This window comes from Caenorhabditis briggsae, assembly GCF_000004555.2.
Source record: "Caenorhabditis briggsae complete genome, chrIII, whole genome shotgun sequence".
NCBI lineage: Eukaryota > Metazoa > Nematoda > Chromadorea > Rhabditida > Rhabditidae > Caenorhabditis > Caenorhabditis briggsae.
The window spans coordinates 5,816,797-5,835,985 of record NC_013490.2 but is presented as its reverse complement, the minus strand read 5'-3'; the positions used below and the strand labels follow the sequence as shown (position 1 = coordinate 5,835,985).

Below are 19,189 nucleotides of genomic sequence, written 5' to 3'. Positions count from 1 at the left end.
CATTCATGTTTTTTTCACCACTCTCCAGAGAGAGCTCTCTATCTACTTTATCTATCATTTCTTCTTTTCGTCGTTCAACTGTTCTCCCTATTCAAAAAAAAACACTGTTCCATTTTAGAAATCTTGCCCTGTTTCTTATACCAAGAATCCCGATCATTTCTTTGTTCATCTCGCACCCTCTCGTTCTCTCGCCAGTTCTTTTTTTTTGCATCCCGGATTATTATATTCTGCCCGCCCGAAACACAACACAAATCTTATTGAACGATCTCTCCTATCTTCTCGCCCCCAATCACATTGTTGGTCCAATCAACACAGGGTTTCCCCTTCTCCTTTAATCTTTTTCTATTTTATTGAGCCACCAAAATATTGAGCTCCTCCTTTTTTATCCACCACCCAAATTCCTATGAATTGAATTTCGTTCCTTTCTTTTTTCGTTCGTTTTAATATAGAATCCCAAAAAAAACCCCGACAACTTGTACCATTTCCCCATGATTCGTTTTCCAACCCATTGCATCTCTTTTTCCCATTTCCTACAGTCTCTCGTCTGAACAAAATGTATAGAACTCGCCACCACACCCGTTAGTTTTCAAAAAACGCCCCCCTAGAATCCTAGTGATGACCCCTTTTGTTTTCTTTTTTGTTTCTCTTTCCATACTTCTTCTCTTTTTCCTGTCCTTTACATATCTGTCCTTTTATCCTTTTTTCCTGAAAACTGTCCCATCCCCAATTCACAAGATTTCGGTCATGTGCATTCTTATACACCCAGTTCAATAAATGCTCTAACTAGAGAAATCAACCCGATTTTTATTGAAACACACAGAAATATCGAATCAAAAAGAAGTGTTCTATTGGCCAACAGAAGCATTGTAATCCTTTACAAACTTCTCGTACTTGGCAACGTTCTCCGGAGTCAGAAGAGAAGCGTACTTCTCCTTGTACTTGTCCAAAAAGTAGTTGAGCATTACACGATGAATGTAGAGGTACTGTAGATCGTTTTGAATCGAGTAGGCACGTTGATCACGGAGTTGTTTCACAAGATCCGGCATCGGTGGACACTGCTTGTTTTCGGCGATTTTTTCTAGAAAAAAACGATTTATTTTTGTCCAGGAGGAATAATTTGAAGTAATGAAACTATGATGGAGCAGGAAACATCCGGAAAGAAAAAATCAGACATTCTGAAACTTAGAAAAATGAAAATTCCTCAGTTTGGAAATACGGAAACTGGAAAATCTAAAATCCAGATCTTCAGAATATTTAATTCCAGAATTCGGATTTTTGAAATTTTAGAAAGTCAGATGTTCGGATTTTGAGAAATACGGAAATTCGATAATTCAGAAAGGCTGAAATTCCGGAATTCGGAATTTTGTAAGCCTCAAATCCACAAATTCGAATTTTCGAAATTTCGGAAAATCAGATATCCAGTAATTTGAAGGCTCTAAAATTCTAAAATTCTAAAATCTAAGCATTTAAAAATTTCAATCCCGGGATTCGAAGTTTTGAAATGTTAAAAATTCGACAGTTCTGAAACTCGGGAACTCGGAATTTTGAAAACACAATCGGCGAAAATCAGAAAGAAAACGAGAAAATGAATCCTGAAAATACATTTTTTGGTTACTGTAGGTGTTGTTGCGGGACCTTCAAATAATCTATTCCAACAATTTGAGCACTATATTCGAACAGTTTCAATTTAAACAAAATAAAAAAAACCAACCAAGAATATACTCAATTGCTACAATAGTTCCAGTACGTCCAATTCCAGCCGAACAATGAACCACAATCGGAACTCTTGATCCACGAACAGCCGATAGCAGCTCCAAACTGGTCAACTTGCATGGAGGAACTCCACGATCCGGCCAATCGGTCCAGTGAAGATGACGAACAGAAATTGTTTGTCCAGAGAATGAAACATTCAACATCGTCACTTGAATCTCTCCATCTCTTTCCATTGGCTTCGTTCCCGAGACATTCTCCACCACGACGCCCGTCTTGAATTCCTTCTTTTCTCCTTGAGCAGCCGGCCAGTATTGAGCACATTTCAGTTTTCCAGTTTCAATCGTTTTGCAAAGCATCACAATTTGCTCCACTTTATTCTGGATGACCATCCACCAGAATTCCTCGCAAGTGTGATCCAATGGTCCTTGGCAACAGATGAATCTCTTTTCAGGATACATTGGACATCCGACGTAGTTGGCATGGATGTAGGTGCACGGAGATGGAGGATCCAGTTTCACGATGCATTGATCCTGGCATGGAACATCTTGATAACTGAAAAATAAAAACGGTTCCGGCTTTTAGAATTCTCGCGAATCTTGTCGAACTTTTCGAACTTTTTCGAATTTTTTCGAAAAAATCAATATTTCTGAATTTCATGAAATTTCTGGAATTGTTGAATTTTCCTAACTTTTCAACATTTTTAAAAACTGAACAAGCCATCTGGAATGTGCTTTTGAAGTTTCTGAAATTTCAGTAATTTGAGAACTTTTGATTTTGAGTTTCCGGCTTTTTCAAGTTTCCTAGTTTCTGGAATTTTTGAGTTTTCTGATATTTCTGGTTCCTGAGTTTTCGACGTTTGAGACTCGGCAAATACCGGGAAAAAAATTCGCGGAAAAAGTGGGCGGAGCCTAAATTGCAACCCTGACACGGTTTTGCCGCATGGTTGGGGGGAGGATCATATTCAAATGTGCTAAAAATCAGCGCGGAAAAACCTAGGGTTTCATTTTAGGCTCGCCCCCAGACTCCGCCACTTTTCCCAGAAATTTATTCCCCGGAATTTGCGGTGTCTCCGGCTTTTCGGAATTTATAGAATTTAGAAAACATAGTTTTAGATTTTTAAATTACCGATTCTTGGTGACGTTGATATCCGTAGAGTGATTGGCGTTGAAGACAGTCTGGGTCATATCACTACGAGTGTATTTTGCCAGAACTCGAAATTCCTCACGAAGTTTCTCGACTCCAAAATCCAATGCACGAAGAACCCATTCCTGGACGATCGGATGAGCTTGTGGCGGCGCTGGAGTCATATTGGTCTTATTGGTAGCATCTCCAGTTTCCTCTTTCTTCTTCTCCTTTTTGATACGTCTCGATCCTTCGGTTCCTCCGTTCTTCTTTTTTCCTTCAGCTACCACTTTCTTCCCTTTATCCTTCTTTCCCAATCCCAAAACGGCACCAGCTTGGGCTCTTGGTGGGTCTTCATCATCAGACATCGACGCAAGCTTATTGTTCACAAGTGGCATTGCTTCGGTTGAAAGCTTCGAAAGCTTCTTTTGACTTTTTTCTTCGGTTTACTGAACTGATGACTTTAAGAACGCCTTCTTGTTGTCTTATGCTGGCTTCTTTTTTTAAATCTAATAGGTTGTCAGCCGAGACGTTTCACGTAGAAATACACATTTGCTCAAAAAAAGTATTGCACCTAGAAAATTTTAAAAAGAGAAAACAAGATAGAAGATTACTGTAGGGGAAAAAAATTGAAAATGAAATGGATTACTGTATGGTGAAAAATATATTTGAGTTACTGTAGGCTGAAAAGGATTACTGTAGGTTGAAAAATATTTAAATATGAAGAGGATTACTGTAGGGAAATTTTTTTGGAAAATGAAAAGGATTACTGTAGAGGAAAACATTTGAGAATGAGATGAACTACTGTGGGAGAAAAATTTTAATAATGAAAACGGTTACTGTAGAAAGAAATATTTGAAAGCGAAAAGGATTACTGGAGGGGAAAAATATTAGACATTGACAAGAATTACTGTAGGTTGAAAAATATCTAAAAACGTTTACGGTAACAGCGTTTCAAGGTCCGAAAAGCCTTAGGATGTATGCGAATTCTGCGAATTACTACCAGGAAACTAATTATTAGTAAGAACTCACCGTGACAACAAGAAAACCTTCAAGAAAACAAGAAACAAGAAAACAAGAAAACCACTTCCGAAAAAAAGGAAGTATGGTCATGGAATCGTCCGTGGAAAAAATCTTTAACTCATTTTTAATTTGCATTGGTTTTTGAATACTACAGTTATCACTCAAAAAGGACAAAAAAGTAAGCATACTATGACAGGGTTCGAACTGCTATGGTACGTCGTTGCGCTCTAATGAGAAGGGGCGGCGCCATAATTCAAAATTCTTCTCCGTGTCTCTCACTGCACTTCACTGAGATTGTATTCTCTCGCTCCCAAATTAATTATTGAAATTTACATCGGCTTAAAACTGTGCCACGCCTCTTCTCATTAGAGCGCAACAGAATACAACAGAAGTTCAAACCCTTATATTTCAGTGGATGGAAACTATGTGAATCTACAAGAAGTGAAGACTGCCGATGCACCGAAACATCGCGGTGACACGTATATGAATATACATTGTGGTGCTACATACATGAATCTGGGAGAAATTAAAAACAATCAACCACCACCACCTCTGGCTAGGACCCCGACAACTCAGCCGAAATTCCAAAGTCCAATGTCTCCAAGTGCAACGCCACCACGGACGCCAACGAGGACTCCAACGAGAACTCCAACGAGAACTCCAACAAGGACCCCAACAAGGACGCCAACCAGGACTCCACCAAGAGCTTCGAAAAGACCAACAAATAGAATGACGACGCCTACAAAGACCCCTCCCAGAACATTTGGGACTTCCCCGGTTTCCAGTTCTCCAGCATTAACTCCAACGACACCTACTAGGAATCAGACGATCACAAAACCCACTACAACTACTTATTCAACAGCTTCATCTGGTGCTAGAACTGCAAACTCTTGTGCTCCATCCACAACGACCACTTCTAATACCGTAACCCCATCATCATTCGATGGACAGTCAGCAATGAATGTGAATTATAACGATGAAGTCACACCGCCTGAAAGTTTTTTCGAATCTTCCCAAGATGTTCCTAAAATTGTGTATTTTGTGAGGGTCCACCCAAAAAAGTTGTTTCAATTTCAGCTTTTTTCTTTCAGATTCGTTTTTGTCACTCGTTTTCATTCTCTCTACATTCGTTTTCGTCTTATGGTCGTTGGGTGCTCTTGCCGGTCTTCATTATATGGATCTACCCGTTTTCGAGCAAAAATTTTTGGATAATGGTTAACTAAATATCAATAAAATAGTTTCTTGTTTGTTTATTCACCGATTCTTATATTACAGATCACAAAATAAATTTTAAAAATACAATTAAAGGTATTCAGTTTAGATATTCCAGGTAGTAGATGGGTTATTGTTCAAATAGGTCTCAATTAGACTGATGACATCATTCTTGGTCTTGCTCTTTATGGATTTCTGAGCTTCACAGTGTTCCACAGCCATCGCGACAAGCTCATCCTTCTTGAAATTTGACATCTGCTCAGCAGCAATACATTCTCGAATAGTCATTGTTTTCTTGGCACTCGAGCCATCTCCATCGTCAGTTTTTCGCTTTCTGCTCGCTCCTTTTGGTTTCTCTTCTTTCTTGTCTTCATTCAACGCAAATGTCTCTACAATGCTCTCGATTTGGGCACCAACTCTTTGAAGACGATTCGGTATTTGATAGTATGGCTCTATAAAACTTTTTTTTAAAATTGGTCTAAATGGGTCTGATCCTACCAACTGTATCCTTTCTCTCAATAAGTTCTTCTCCAGTTGCCTCCAAACAAAGTGCTGATCTTTCCGATAGTAGACGTGGATTCTCATAGAAGCTCGGATTGTAGCTCATCGTCAACTTCTTCACAAACTGTTTCATCGCGTTGACTTCTTGCTCAGTCGATTCTTCAGTCAAAGCAGTTTGCTGCTCTTCGAAACGGTGGAAATCGTCGCGAAGCTCTTCGCGGAATGGGAGACCGACGAGCATGAAACCTTCGTGGAGCCATTCCGATGAGTCAACTTGAGCACGTTGTTGTTCTAGGCGAAGCTGAAAGAAATCCAGTTTAAAACTTAATTATCGAGTTAAAGGTTTTTCACCAAGTCGGGTTTCTTGTCTTCCATCTCCTCGTCATCCTCTCCAAGATTACTGGGTTCTATGAGCGTCATATCCTTTTTGAATGGAACCAATGCAACAATTCTCATCTTTTGTCCCACTCTACTCTGGTATTTGGCAACCATCGCTTGTTGTCGTGCCCAGCATCGATCCAACAATGTACGATACATATTGGTACTACCCAATGTGGTTTGATCATTGGGTTGAATGATTTTCGAAGAGAAGGCAACTTCTCGATCAACTCTGTTCAGTGGGACAAATCCGATGACATCCACTCCCTTGGATTCCATTTTATTCATGAATGCAAACTGTTCTCCGTCCAAAATGATCTTCTCTCCACCCAAAACAATCGATTTTTTGAGGTCTCGCCGATTCCGAACCGCTTCCTCTTGGATGAGTTCTGGAAATTAGATAATGTCATAGATAATTATGCATTTTATTGATCTAAACTTACTACACTTCTGCAATGTTCTTTCAGTTTCATCTACAATGGCTGATGTTCCCTGGGTTTCATAATCGCCGCCAACACCTTCTTCAACCTCCAATTTCGCCTTCTTCGTGACATATCCAGCAGTTTTCACGATTTTCTCTTCGGTATCGGCGGTGTACTTTTGACTGTGATCCAGGGGTTTCGCTTCCATCACCATGGAGAACCTGAGAAAACGGTAAATATAGAAACGAACCCTAAACTACAGTAACCTACACAGAAACATCAAAGGTGACACCAGGACCAACGTTTACTGTGAGAGTTGCGTGTGAACGTTGAGCTGTGATCTTCTGACGGATACGCGCTGCAGCATCGCATTCAGTACTGAACACTTCAGTGTCTAGGTGATACTAAATGAGATGTTAGTTTTAAAGGAAATTCGATTATTCCTATTTACCCATGGCTCTTTCTTTTTCTCTTCCTTCTCCTGTGGTTTGTATCCATCCTCCGGCAGAATTATCACCGAAAACTCTCCGAGCGTTTTGCGTTGACCTAAACCGATTATTTTCTTGACAGCGGTTTTGGTACGGTTCTGAAACTCAACTCGTAGACTTGGCAAAAATAAGAGTATCACTCACGAAATACGACGATTCCCAGAAATTATCTCGTCCAAATGGGTTACGATTGTTCGTCAGATAAATGACAGATTGGTGTCGTGTGTTTGGGCAACTGGCGAACACACGTTTGCAGTAGTTGAGAACATTCGACAGGTCGGATTCGTGATGGCCCCCAGTGATATTGGTAACAGCAGACAGAAGATCCTCTGAAATTTCGAACTGAAACAAAAACTTATAAGACAACCCCTCACCTTCATCAATAATCTCTTTGATTGTATTGACTTCTTCCTGTCCAAGAACACCCATCGGCACTAGAATGGTGCTGTTCTCGATTCCTTCTGTTTCCGAGTTTTTCTGAAAAACACCAAAACTAATACCTTCCAATAATTCTGAACTTACTGTTCCTGTTACAATTACACCGATGTGGTTGTTCAGACTTCTGGAGCAACACACACGGACCATTTCATCGAGCATCAGCTTCAACGCAGTCTTGAACTCTGATTCTTCTCCGGGTTTCGAGGTCTCGAACATCGCCGAACTTCCATCAATCACGAAGAACGTGTATTTTTTGTTGGCTGCTCCCTCGTAGTCGTCCTCTTCAAATCGTGTCTCATCCATCTATAATAAAGATTCAGAAATGGAAAAGGGACCTCGATAGGAAATAGAAATAAGAAAGAACTGTTGAAACTCTTCGGAATTTTATAAGAAGTAATCAATCAATGCAATTTTATCAATAAGTTGTTGGGTGAATAGCTAGATAAGTCAAACCTGAAAGTATTCTAACAATATGGTACAAAAGTGATTGAAGTGTTTAAAAATAAAGCAAAAAAATGAAATGTAGAAATTTAGGCTTCATTTAGCAAACTAAATCTTCATCATCGGGGCGAAGATATACGAAAGATCCACACGGTTGTAGGAGTTGCGTTCCAGATATTTTTCGTTGATTCGATTGACAATATCCATCGAATCTATGCGACAGGCGTTGAATTGCTGGCGGTCACGATTCTCAGCGGCTCCTGGAAATTTGAGTCTCAACATATAACGACGAACGAATTCTTACTTTTCTGCGAATCACTCATTTTACGAAGAGCGGCGTCTACATCGAAAATCTGACGAAAGAACATTTGTTGATCGAAAAGTTGTTTCGATGTGTATTCGCGACGGAGAACTCCAGTTGAACAACGAATGCATTCTAATCCTTCACGACACCATTTCATCGTCTGCACTCTCGTTTTGAATTCACATGTCGGTTCATCGCACCTGGAATTTCAAAAAGATAAAAGATTACATAAAATAAAACTCTTACTTGTATGCTGCAATATGATGTCTGGCCACGAACTCGCCCAGTTGACAGTCAATTTGATTGGAGATAACAGCTTGATGCTCTGAGGATTCCCATGTTCCGTTGCATTGCGAACATCCAGCAATCAAGAATCGAGGAGATGTAGGATCGGTCTGAAAAATAGGTTTTGTAATGCACGATTTTCCGAAACTTGCGAAATTGGCATGCCAACCTCGTTTTGTTTGTGTCTGCGTCTCTATACTAAAGTCTAGTCACTTACCACACAATCAAACGTTTCTCGAATGACGTTAGAATGACCGCATTCTGGGTGTGGGCAAACAACAACCACTCCTTCGCACAGCTCGTAATTCTGAAGAAAACAGGGATACAGATTTAACATTTAGAAGGAAAACGTTACCTCTTGTTGCCAAGTGCAATCCTCTTCAGCAGCTCGTTGGTTAGCTTGTGCAGCTGCGGCTCTACGGTAATTTGTTGAATCCAATCCAAGGCATTCAGCAATTCGAACTGCATCAGTCTCCTCGATGGGCTCAACGAGGCGGGAAACAACTGGATGAATCTGTTGAGCGAGATAGTAGAGAAGATCTAAAAAACATTTGATGGGTCTTATGGTTGACTCCATTTAAAAAATCTAACCAATCTTCAAGTCCTTGTTATCAACCATTTCAGTTCGATGATAGGCTCTTTGTGTAGCACCATTATCAGTTCCATCTTCACAGATTACGTATTCAACGATATCATTGTGTCTCATGTGGAACTTTCCACTTTTATTAAGTCTCTGTGCAACTGCAGCATGCGATTGAGCCTTCACGTCTCCATACTGATCTGGATTTTTAGTCAGCTGTTTGCTGATCTGGAACATTTCTATAGGTACTGTTCCAGAATCAAGCTTCTGGCGGATGTCTCTGAGGAGGTCATCAATTGAAGAAATCATCTCATCTCGAGACAGGGAAGAGTCCAGAATTTTATCGACGACCGCTCTGAAATTACAAAGTTTTTAGATATTAAAAAAGCTTCAATAACTCACGTTCCGATTTCTTTGGCCAATTGAGACCAATCTCTTCTGACAATATCGAGTCCCTTCAACTCCTTCGCTTCAACCTTCGTGTCTGGATTGATTGTCAACGCGGCGTACTTTTTCTTTTTGAGCAATAACATTCTCTTGAAAACTCCATCGAGATCAAGTTCTAGCAACCGATGGCATTTGTTAACAGCCTTCTTGATTTCAGAACCCAACTTCTTGGCCATTGCCAAATCCATCGAGTTCGTGTTGATCATGATAGAATCAGTATCTCCGTAGACTACAGAGTAACCCATTTTCTCCACAAGATCTTTCGAATGCATCAGAATTTCTCTTCCCTTGGCAGTAACCAGAGCAGCTAGAGGTTTCGCATAGAACCGAGAATATTGGAAACCGAGACATCCATACATGGAGTTGGCAGTGAGTTTGAGAGCCATTTGTCTGATATCCATCTGTTTCCGTTTCGATTCATTTCTCTCCGTCTTCATCAGAGCTTTTACATCTCGCCTACACTCCACAAGCTTTCTGATTTCACGAGGAAGCACACCTTCAACGTCTGTGTTTTGGGGAACAGATAGTTGCTCATCACTATCCTTCGAATACACCAAAGTGGTGTAGCAGATATTGTACTCTTGAATGATACTTGGGTAGAGGGAGTTGAAATCAAGCAACAAGATGAGTGTTTCGTAGAGTCCCTTCTTCGGTTCCAGAACCAATCCTCCAGAATACTGTGCTTTTCCAGCCTTCTTTTCGTCTCCTTCTTCTTTAACCTGCTGCTCCTTTTGTTTCTTGTTCTCAAAAGCACTGTACTTATCCGGTGCAATAAGATCAGCCTTCTCGAATGCATGCAGAAGGAGATATTCATTCCTTTCGGCTCTTCCTCCCATCATTGTTCTTGAAGTGATTCCACCGACAATTTGCGAGATTTGCATGTAAAGAGGAAGAGCATTGAGACGAACCACGATACGAACAGAGAGAAGACTATCGTGCCATGACCAATTGATTAGACTGATTAGATCCTTTGAGTCACTATAGAGGTTTGAAATCTCATTGGAATAGATCTCTCGTCGATTAGTTCCAAGAATTTGTTGAGAGAGCTCAGTTAAATCGAAACTTCTCGATTTGACAAGTTCCATAGCGGCCAACTTTGAATCAAGCATCATCCGTCCAGCTGTTAACTCCCATTGTCCAGATTTCGAGTGACCCAGTTTTCCAATGTTAATCGAACGTTTTAGACGGGAAATGCGGGACCAGTTAGGTAATTTTAGCTTTTCGAGACGCGAAACCAGAAGAGCAATCATAGCTGATAAGTCATGTCCAACAACCATATCCGGTTCTTCATCATTGATCTCAGCAAGGAAAAGAGTGAGAAGGGCCTTCTCGTTGGGAACAGTTTTCACGAATTTTGAGATTTTTTCGGATTCCAGACGCTTCTGTATGTCATATGGGAGAGATCCACCGTGTGGTTTCGTGACCACTGAAAATTATATTGAGTTCAAACACACAGGACGTTAAAAAACTGAAACTTACAGCATCTCGGCTTGAAAGCCTTGTTATCAGAACTCGGATGAGCAAGATCGCATTTCGAGTTGAACAACGTTGAAATCATACAAATTTCGTTTTCCTTCCTTTCGTTCAGTGTTGTCACAATATTCAATGCGAGGAGTTTGATTGAGGGAACTGCTGAATTGGCTGTTCCTTTCAGTTTTTCCAAATCCTCTCCTTCCAAATACTTGATATTTCTCATCTTCTCCATATCAACTTCAAACTCATACTTGCAGTTTGATGTCTTAGCCTTTGGATCCACGTAACTGTAGAGATCAATCCATCCGGGACCCATGAATTTTTTCTCGATCAGAAGACGTTCAAGTGGGGAGACGGAGGTGTTGAATGTGTGTGAAAAGGTGTCACCTTTGAGATCGTTCGGAAGTTTTCCCTTATCTGCCGGATAGAGCACTTCCATCAGGGGAGTCTTCGTTCCTCCTCCATTTCCGAAACTCTCATCTCGAATCAATTCCTTCTCGACCATCTTACACTTGAATTCGTGTGTATTGAATTTGTTCTTCAAGACTTCTCCAATCTCTTTGTGCAGATCTGCCAAGTTCGATTCTTCTCCGGTTCTTAGATTCTGAAATTTAGGCACATCATTTTTACTCTGTTTTTACACCATCTCACCTCTGAACGTGGCATGAAGTAAACCTTCCGGCAGATATTCTTAACAACGATTGAACAGGTTTCCCAAGTGTTCGCACCGGTTTTCACTTTTCCGAACAAGTACACAGTTCCATTGGCCTTGTGCACGTCCTCGTAAGCATCTATCCAATACATTCTGATTGCCTTCACATCTTCACGATCTCCAGTCATCACGTAGAATGGCTCAGTTCCAGTTTTCACCTCAACCTTCCCATCTTCCTCTTCTTCTTGATCCTCATTTCCAGTCCAAACGTCTTCAATTACTCGGAATTTTGCCAGACTGTCCTCAACTTCTCTTATAGTCCCAGAAGTTTTCTGTTCTTCTTCTTCTTCCTCGTCCATTTCCATTTTCACAGCATCCTTCCGAGCATCTAATTCAGTTTCATGGGTTTTAGAAGACAGTTTAGAAGTAGAAACAGGAGAGACAGCTTCTTCTTTAAAGGGAGAAGACAAAATGGGGTCATTGAAGTCGGGGACACCATAATCCTCGTCGTCATCGGATGGTTCAGGAGCTCTTACCACTGTTTTCTTGTTGTTTTGGAAGCGGTGAGGTGCCAATCCTGTCACATTTGCGCCTGTTTTTGCTTTTTTAATAATTGGGCGCGGCATGATGGCATCGGAACCGGGCGATTCAGCACTTCTCCCTCTTTTGAATGGATTCGCGGGAACCTTTTTAGGTTTCGTTATTTCTTCCTCTCCGTCACTATCATTATCTCCCAGCTGATCAAGAATGTTTTTCAGATCTTCATCCTCATCCAGCGTGGCTTTCAGCTTCGACTCATCAACGGCTGCTTTTCGACTTGCAGTGTAAGAAATGTAAGCGTCCATTGCTCCCTTCTTCTTTTCTTTTTTGTCTTTCTTATCCTTTTTGGACTTTTTGTCTCCTTTGTTTGACGATGACTTCCTTGGCTCTTCATCGTCGTAGTCATCATAATCATCGTCCTCAAAGTCAGCACCAGTGTCCGCGTAGCCCATTCCATCTATAGAAAAAGGTTATGAAAAAATACGACAATTTTGAAACTTACTGTCATCCACAACAAAATTTTCGTTTTGTCTCTTGGACACGATCCTCTCGTACTCCGCATCATCTACTGTATCGTAAACGTCCTCAACTTCTAGCTAAAATCAACAAAATTACTTTTCCAAACATGTAAAAAAACATTCTTACATCTGGTCTATAAACTTTTCCAGTAGCACGGGCTTGTTTCAGCTTCTCCATTTCAGACATCATTTTCGTGGTCTTCGCACTCACCCCGCAGCGACGAGACGAGCGCCGCACATCCGTCTCATTATTTTCAGAGTCTGACATCTAGAATCAGTGAAATTGCTAGTTTTGAGTCTTGAAAACAGATTTTTCAGGCGAAGGTGTCAAAATGCGGTAAATGTGTTTGAACGACGATGTTTGAAACTTGAGTTCGCGCGCTGATTTCGCCGCATTACGACGGAGCGCACTTTGTCAGTTGCAATTTTTTTGAGACCCCGCAAATTCCGGAGAAAAAATTTCCGGGGAAAAAAAACTCCGAAGAAAAGTGGGCGGAGTCAGGGGGCGCGTTTTTTCGACTTTGGGGCGCGTTTTTCGACTCGTTGGCTTGAACCCAAGTGGGGGTCTCTTTTTCAAATCTGAAATTTTATTTAATTTTCTTGTTTTTCTTTGACTAAATTAATATAATTTGCAGATGGTTACCAAGAAGAAAGCACGAAAAAATGAAGATTTCAAAAAAGTCAAACTGAAGGTTGGAAAAAAGCTGAAGAAACAACAACAACGGACACAACTATTAAAGGTATTTCAGACTACAACAATACTATGACAGGTTTTTAAGTGACAATTTTCAGCAAAAAGAGTTGTTCTGGCGAGTCAATTAGAAGAAAAAGTTGAAACTGATGAGAATCCATTGAGCTTCCGTGGATTAACACTCAACGAGCTTTGCAAGCAGATGGGTCATTTCAACTCCGTTAGTATCTGATTTTTAGCGATGTCCTTGACCTGGTTTTTATTGCAGAAGGTGAAAATGAACGCAATTCAAGGACTGAAACAGATTCTCACATCACGACCGGATCTTGTGAATGTCCAATTGCGTCTACTAGTTCCATCAGTTGTTGTTCATGTTTCCGATGCTTCGTTTGAGCCTCCGACTCGTCAAAATCTTCTGAATCTGTTCAAGATTCTTTGCACTGCTTCTGTTCAATCAATGTCGGCACATATTACACTCTTCCTGGCGCATGTTTTACGAGCGCTCACAAATATTGTCACCGAGTAAGTCTAAAGGAATTTCCTCATTTTAATCTGTTCATTTTATTTCAGAGTTCGCCATTTGGCACTCAACGCGCTCTCCATACTTTTGGATCGATACCCGTCACTTTGTCGGAACCACGCTGATCTCTTCCCTTGCTTCATAAATTATCTCGGAAGTTCGAAACGTTTATCCTGGCACAAAGCAGGACTAATTGATACGATTCTGAATTTTATCAATGTGAGTCGGAGTTCAAAAAAATCTAATTTCGAAGTGGTATTCATTTAAGGTATATGACATGAATCGAGAGCGAAAAATGGAGACTACCGAGCTGAAAATCAATTTCGAAGATGGAAAAATGGAAGGAGAAGTGAATACGAAAAAAGTTTTTATCCAGAATCCAGACGCTAGTCCGTTCGATTTCGGTGTCGTTAGTTCATCGAAATCCCATGCAGTCTCTCCGTTCGAATTGCCAGATGCTCTTCTGAATTTAGCCAATGTCCTTGCACCGATCATTTGTTAGTTGAATTCCTTTTTTCAGGTTCAAAGTTATATTTTTCAGCTAGTATTATTCTGGAAGATGCTGGTGGTCAGTTCATGGTTCAAGGAGTGAAACTGATCGAAACCATTGTTAGAGGAGCTGAAAATCAACCCAATGACTTTTTGCTCAAAGACTTTAGAGTGAGTTTAGATTTCGAATTTCTAGAACCTTATATTTATATCTGTCCAGACTTTTCTCGAATATCTTTTTGTCATCATTTAAAAAAAAGCCGTTAACACTGAACTATTGCGAAATTCAGCCAAGTCCTTATAAAAAGATGTATTGTAATCATCAGGTTCAATTATTACTTTCAGAAGCAAGTATACGATTCGATGTCAAGTGTCCGAATCGCCATTTCCAAACGGCAAGGCAAAAGTGATCGATTCAGAACGGCTGCCTCGTGGCTTGTTACTTCTTCTGACCACTGAAATAGATCAGTGTCAAATATGCCCCGCCCACGTTTGCTCAGCAAATAAAACCAGGTTTTCTCTGCTCTCTTCTTTATCTAGCACGCATTTTTACCTGAACTTTTTTTCATGCTGATAAGAGACAAAAATGGCAGGCGGCTATCAGCCCTTATTACATCTTTTCCCTTTCAAACTTTGTCCCTCCCCGTTCTCTGTATACTCTTGTTCTTCTTCTAGTTGTTATTTTTTGTTGTTGTTTCTTTTTTTTTGGAAAATAAAATAGTCATAATATCAGGAATCATAAAATTTTTTCTCGGTCGTTTCCCCGCTTCTTTTCTATCCCACAATCTTTATAATAGGCCTTTTGAGCTCAAGATTTTTCAGAATAATGGGGTTCTCGCCGTTTCTAGATGAATGCCGAGCCGAAGGGATATGGCCTGTGGGCCCGTCGTGCAATAAAGTTTCATTCTTTTAAAAAGGAATTTCAGAATAGATATGGATTTTCAGATTATCTCATTCGGCGTTTACTCGTTTTTCATTGTCGTCAATTTCATCGTTCTGTGTATTCCAAACACTGGGAATCATTATCAGCAAATGATAGGTATTTTTTAAATACTTCTACAACTGGAAAAAAAAATCTAAAATCGTTTCAGATGATGAGGGACGGACGACATCCAAACTCACCATGTCAAAAATTCTCTCAATTTGCTCCCTGTTTGCTGTAATTTGTCAGTCAATTTTCTACTTTTGCTTCGTGTTCTATTTCCACCCATACACACATCTTCTTCTTGCATTCTGTTTGTCAAAGCTGGTTAGTTTATTATTCTGACCAAAATTCTGATACAAAAAAATCGGAGCTGTTGTAGAGAAAAGCTTGTGGGCGTAGCCAAAGGCCCCACAAGGAAAGCCACCGTAACCTAAAACTTTCGGTCCTTTTTTCTCGATTCTTATTCGTTTTTGACAACTGTTGAGTTGAAAAACCTTCGGAAAAGTCGGAAATACAATTTTTCTGAATCTGAAAGTTGCCGAAAAAACGGGCAAAAATTGAGAAAAAAAATGAAATGAAAAATATATTCGGATTACGATAGGACAGCTCCGATCTTTTCGAATGCAAGCATAATAACGGTCGTTTAATAACAATCACCGTATTTGATTTCAGTTTTTCTGGATCTTCTGCATGTGCTCTTTCTCAAAATGGAGGAACCAACCTAGCACTCCAATCTCGTTGGCATTCGCCTTCTCAGCTGCACTTCTCATCGATTGTATCCCGTTGACGGCTTGGAAAACCTACTTCGATGGAGCCGGACAAAATCGTGGAGACGTCACATTCTACCTTATCGAATTGGCTCTGGTTACCGCAGTTTTCTTCTTTGCTATTGTTGCTGGATGCAGCAATTTCTCAGGATTCTCTTCTAGAGAATCGGTAACTTTTTCATTTCTTTGATTTTTTCTATTCTTATAATTTATTTTTAGGCATGGAACAACTTATCAAAGAAAGTCGTTATGGTTGCTCCCTACATCTGGCCAACCAAATCAATCACTCTTCAACTTCGTGTTGTATTCTGCCTTTTTCTGTTGATTGCTGGAAGACTGATTAATGTTTCCCTTCCTATTCTTAGCAAATGGATTGGTAATACAAATGTTTATTCAATTGATTAACTCATTGAATTTTTTCCAGTTGATGAGCTCTCCACACCAGACAGTTTCCATTACTCCCTCTTATTCCTTGCCACGTTTCTGAAATTCCTCCAAGGCAACGGAGCTATGGGTGGATTCTTGAATACCGTTCGTACCTATTTATGGATTCCAATTCAACAATATACAACTAGAGAACTGGAAGTAGAGCTTTTCAAGCATCTTCACTCTTTGTCTCTTCGATGGCATTTATCCAGAAAGACTGGACAAGTTTTGAGAGTTATGGATAGAGGAACAAGTTCGGTTAACAATATTCTTAAGTGAGTTTTGCTTTTTTCCAAAGCTTGGGAATCTTAAATCATTCGAAAATATCAAATTCCTTATAGCTACATTCTGTTCAATGTGGTCCCAACGATTGCTGACATTATCATCGCTGTGATATTCTTCTTCTCAGCTTTCAATGCATATTTTGGGCTTATTGTCTTTGGAACCATGGTTTTGTATTTAGGTAAGTTTTATATTAAAGGGGGAGTCGGACCAAAAATATATAGTTATTCATAAAACAACAGAAAAATTTTGCAAAACTTTATTTTGAATTCCCACCTTTATTTTCTGTGATTCAGGGAATTCAAAAAAAAATCCAGAACCTTCTAGAATTTTTCGATTTTGACCGATTTTTGCTGAACTTTTTTGATTGAATCTACAAATTTTTCCACACATTCTGATGTAATTTTTTTCAAAAACATGTCAGAATCCCCATTTAATTTTCCAAAAATATCAGATTTTCCTTTCAGCTGTCACAATTTCCATCACCGAGTGGCGTACTCAATATATCAGAGAAGCCAATGAAAAAGACAACGCGACGTCAGCAATCGCCACAGATTCTCTGATCAACTATGAGACTGTCAAATACTATGGAAACGAAGAATTCGAAGTGAATCGATTCAAAAAATCCATCGAAAGCTATCAGGTGACTGAATGGAAGACTCAAGCTTCTCTCGCATTCCTGAATTGCCTTCAAAATGCGATTATTGGAATTGGAATGATTGGTGGATCTGTATTTGTTGTCTACATGATTGTTCATGAGAAGACGTTGACCGTTGGTGACTACGTTCTCTTCACCACCTACCTCCTGCAATTGTACACTCCACTCAACTTCTTTGGAACTATTTACAGGTTTGAAAGTGTCAAAAATGTATTAGTTATTAGTTTTTATTTTCAGAGTGATCCAGAAGGCATTTGTCGATATGGAAAACATGTTCGATTTGATGAATGATGAAGTTGAAGTCAAGGATCTTCCACACGCTCTCCCTTATAGCGATGCTAAAGGAACAATCAGCGTTAAAAACCTTACTTTCGAATATAACACTGGATTACCTGTCATTAAAAATATCAGTTTTGAAATTGGAAATGGACAAACTGTTGCTCTAGTTGGCTCGTCTGGATCTGGAAAAAGTACACTGATCCGTCTTCTTTTCCGACTTTTCGAGTCAACCGAAGGAAGTATTGAATTCGATGGAACTGATGTTCGGAACTACACAATGCACTCGCTTCGACAGCAAATTGGAATCGTTCCACAGGACACTGTTCTCTTCAATGATACTATCATGTATAATATTCGATTCGGAAGACCCGATGCTTCGGATGAAGAAGTGATCGAAGCGGCGAAGGCAGCGATGATCCATGATAAGATCTCATCACTTCCAGAAGGATATGAGACAATGGTTGGAGAAAGAGGACTAAAATTGAGTGGAGGAGAGAAACAGCGGGTTGCGATTGCGAGGACGATTCTCAAAAAACCGCAGTTTATCTTTTTGGATGAAGCCACGTCTGCACTGGATACACCGACGGAAAGAGCCATTCAGAAGTGCCTGGAGAAATTGTGCAAATCGAGAACCGGAGTTGTGGTTGCTCATCGATTGAGTACTGTAGTCAATGCGGATCTTATTTTGGTTCTCGACAAAGGAATCATCCTAGAGAGGGGAACGTGAGTATTGGGAATTGAAGCCGGGATGTTCGGAATGGCCTTTTCAGAATTTTCAAAATTTAGAAAATCCGGATTTTTCCTATTCTCAAAATTTCAAATTTCAAAACTATTATTCGTTTTTTTCAGCCACAAAGATCTTCTTGCTCAAAAAGGAGTCTACGCTTCAATGTGGGAAGCTCAAATCGCTGAGCAACGTGCCAAATCGATTGAACTGGGAGAAGATGTTACAAGTGATTCTAGCAGTTAATTTTTTCCAATCTTATAAACCCTCTCTTTCATCTAAATGTTCAAAATTTTTTTTAGTTTTTTTGTAATGCTCAATTTTTCCAGTTTTGTATAGATCTCCTAGCCGGTTTTTCTCTGTATAATTTGTTTCATGTTTTATGAAAAGTGTCAATTTCGAAATGTTTTTATTCAATTCAATAATATGCTTGTCTGAAAAAAAAAGGTTAAATAGAGAGTATTTTTTGCAGTCTGAATACGGTAGCGATATCGAAGCGGAGAGCCTAAATAGCACACAAACGGTGGAGACGCAGACACATTTTCTCTGCGTCTCAACCTTTTGTTTCTCAGACAACCATAATATTTCGTGGGCAATATTGCATTCCCAATAAAAACGTCNCTGAAAATCANTATAAAATTCACCGTACACCACCTTTCTTATCAACCACTTCTCCATTAATATATAAATTTTCTGTCTCCATATAAAAAAGGTTTCATAATCAATTATAAAACAAAAAATGTATCATATGCATTCAAATGGAAAGTCATCAGTTTTTTTGTAAACATCAATCAATTCCTCAATTCTTTCTCTTCTGTTTTCAATGTGTTATCACCATCTTTGTCATACATATCATCATCATCACCAACAGCCATAAAATGTGTACGGAAC

General features: G+C 39.7%; 6 protein-coding genes across 6 annotated transcripts; 3 read left to right on the top strand and 3 right to left on the bottom strand.

Moving 5' to 3' along the window:
• Window positions 1-342: 342 nt before the first annotated feature.
• On the bottom strand, window positions 343-3,233 carry CBG13187 (the record flags this gene model as incomplete). Its single annotated transcript, XM_002641292.2, has 4 exons — window positions 343-516; window positions 858-1,078; window positions 1,712-2,265; window positions 2,839-3,233. 4 exons carry the CDS (start codon window positions 3,231-3,233, stop codon window positions 343-345), a joined length of 1,344 nt encoding a protein of 447 aa, XP_002641338.2.
• A 582-nt stretch (window positions 3,234-3,815) lies between these two features.
• CBG25854 lies at window positions 3,816-5,070 on the top strand (the record flags this gene model as incomplete). Its single annotated transcript, XM_045243822.1, has 2 exons — window positions 3,816-3,855; window positions 4,271-5,070. The coding sequence occupies 2 exons, from the start codon at window positions 3,816-3,818 to the stop codon at window positions 5,068-5,070; spliced, it is 840 nt and encodes a 279-aa protein (XP_045099372.1).
• A 105-nt stretch (window positions 5,071-5,175) lies between these two features.
• Window positions 5,176-7,600, bottom strand: Cbr-cku-70 (the record flags this gene model as incomplete). Its single annotated transcript, XM_002641291.1, has 9 exons — window positions 5,176-5,522; window positions 5,569-5,872; window positions 5,923-6,338; window positions 6,393-6,592; window positions 6,642-6,775; window positions 6,823-6,957; window positions 7,004-7,188; window positions 7,234-7,336; window positions 7,382-7,600. 9 exons carry the CDS (start codon window positions 7,598-7,600, stop codon window positions 5,176-5,178), a joined length of 2,043 nt encoding a protein of 680 aa, XP_002641337.1.
• Window positions 7,601-7,846: 246 nt separating this feature from the next.
• CBG13184 lies at window positions 7,847-12,805 on the bottom strand (the record flags this gene model as incomplete). The annotated part of the gene is made up of 11 exons (XM_045243821.1): window positions 7,847-7,998; window positions 8,043-8,242; window positions 8,289-8,437; window positions 8,545-8,634; window positions 8,683-8,867; window positions 8,919-9,262; window positions 9,310-10,780; window positions 10,834-11,431; window positions 11,479-12,476; window positions 12,522-12,615; window positions 12,665-12,805. 11 exons carry the CDS (start codon window positions 12,803-12,805, stop codon window positions 7,847-7,849), a joined length of 4,422 nt encoding a protein of 1,473 aa, XP_045095087.1.
• A 367-nt stretch (window positions 12,806-13,172) lies between these two features.
• Window positions 13,173-14,696, top strand: CBG13183 (the record flags this gene model as incomplete). Its single annotated transcript, XM_045243820.1, has 6 exons — window positions 13,173-13,277; window positions 13,497-13,750; window positions 13,799-13,967; window positions 14,017-14,245; window positions 14,290-14,408; window positions 14,583-14,696. 6 exons carry the CDS (start codon window positions 13,173-13,175, stop codon window positions 14,694-14,696), a joined length of 990 nt encoding a protein of 329 aa, XP_045095086.1.
• A 367-nt stretch (window positions 14,697-15,063) lies between these two features.
• On the top strand, window positions 15,064-18,523 carry Cbr-hmt-1 (the record flags this gene model as incomplete). Its single annotated transcript, XM_002641288.1, has 9 exons — window positions 15,064-15,135; window positions 15,183-15,276; window positions 15,329-15,486; window positions 15,835-16,098; window positions 16,149-16,305; window positions 16,354-16,630; window positions 17,274-17,486; window positions 17,533-18,297; window positions 18,424-18,523. Coding segments are annotated over 9 exons (2,100 nt in total), but the record flags the coding sequence as incomplete, so codon positions are not given.
• Window positions 18,524-19,189: the final 666 nt, after the last annotated feature.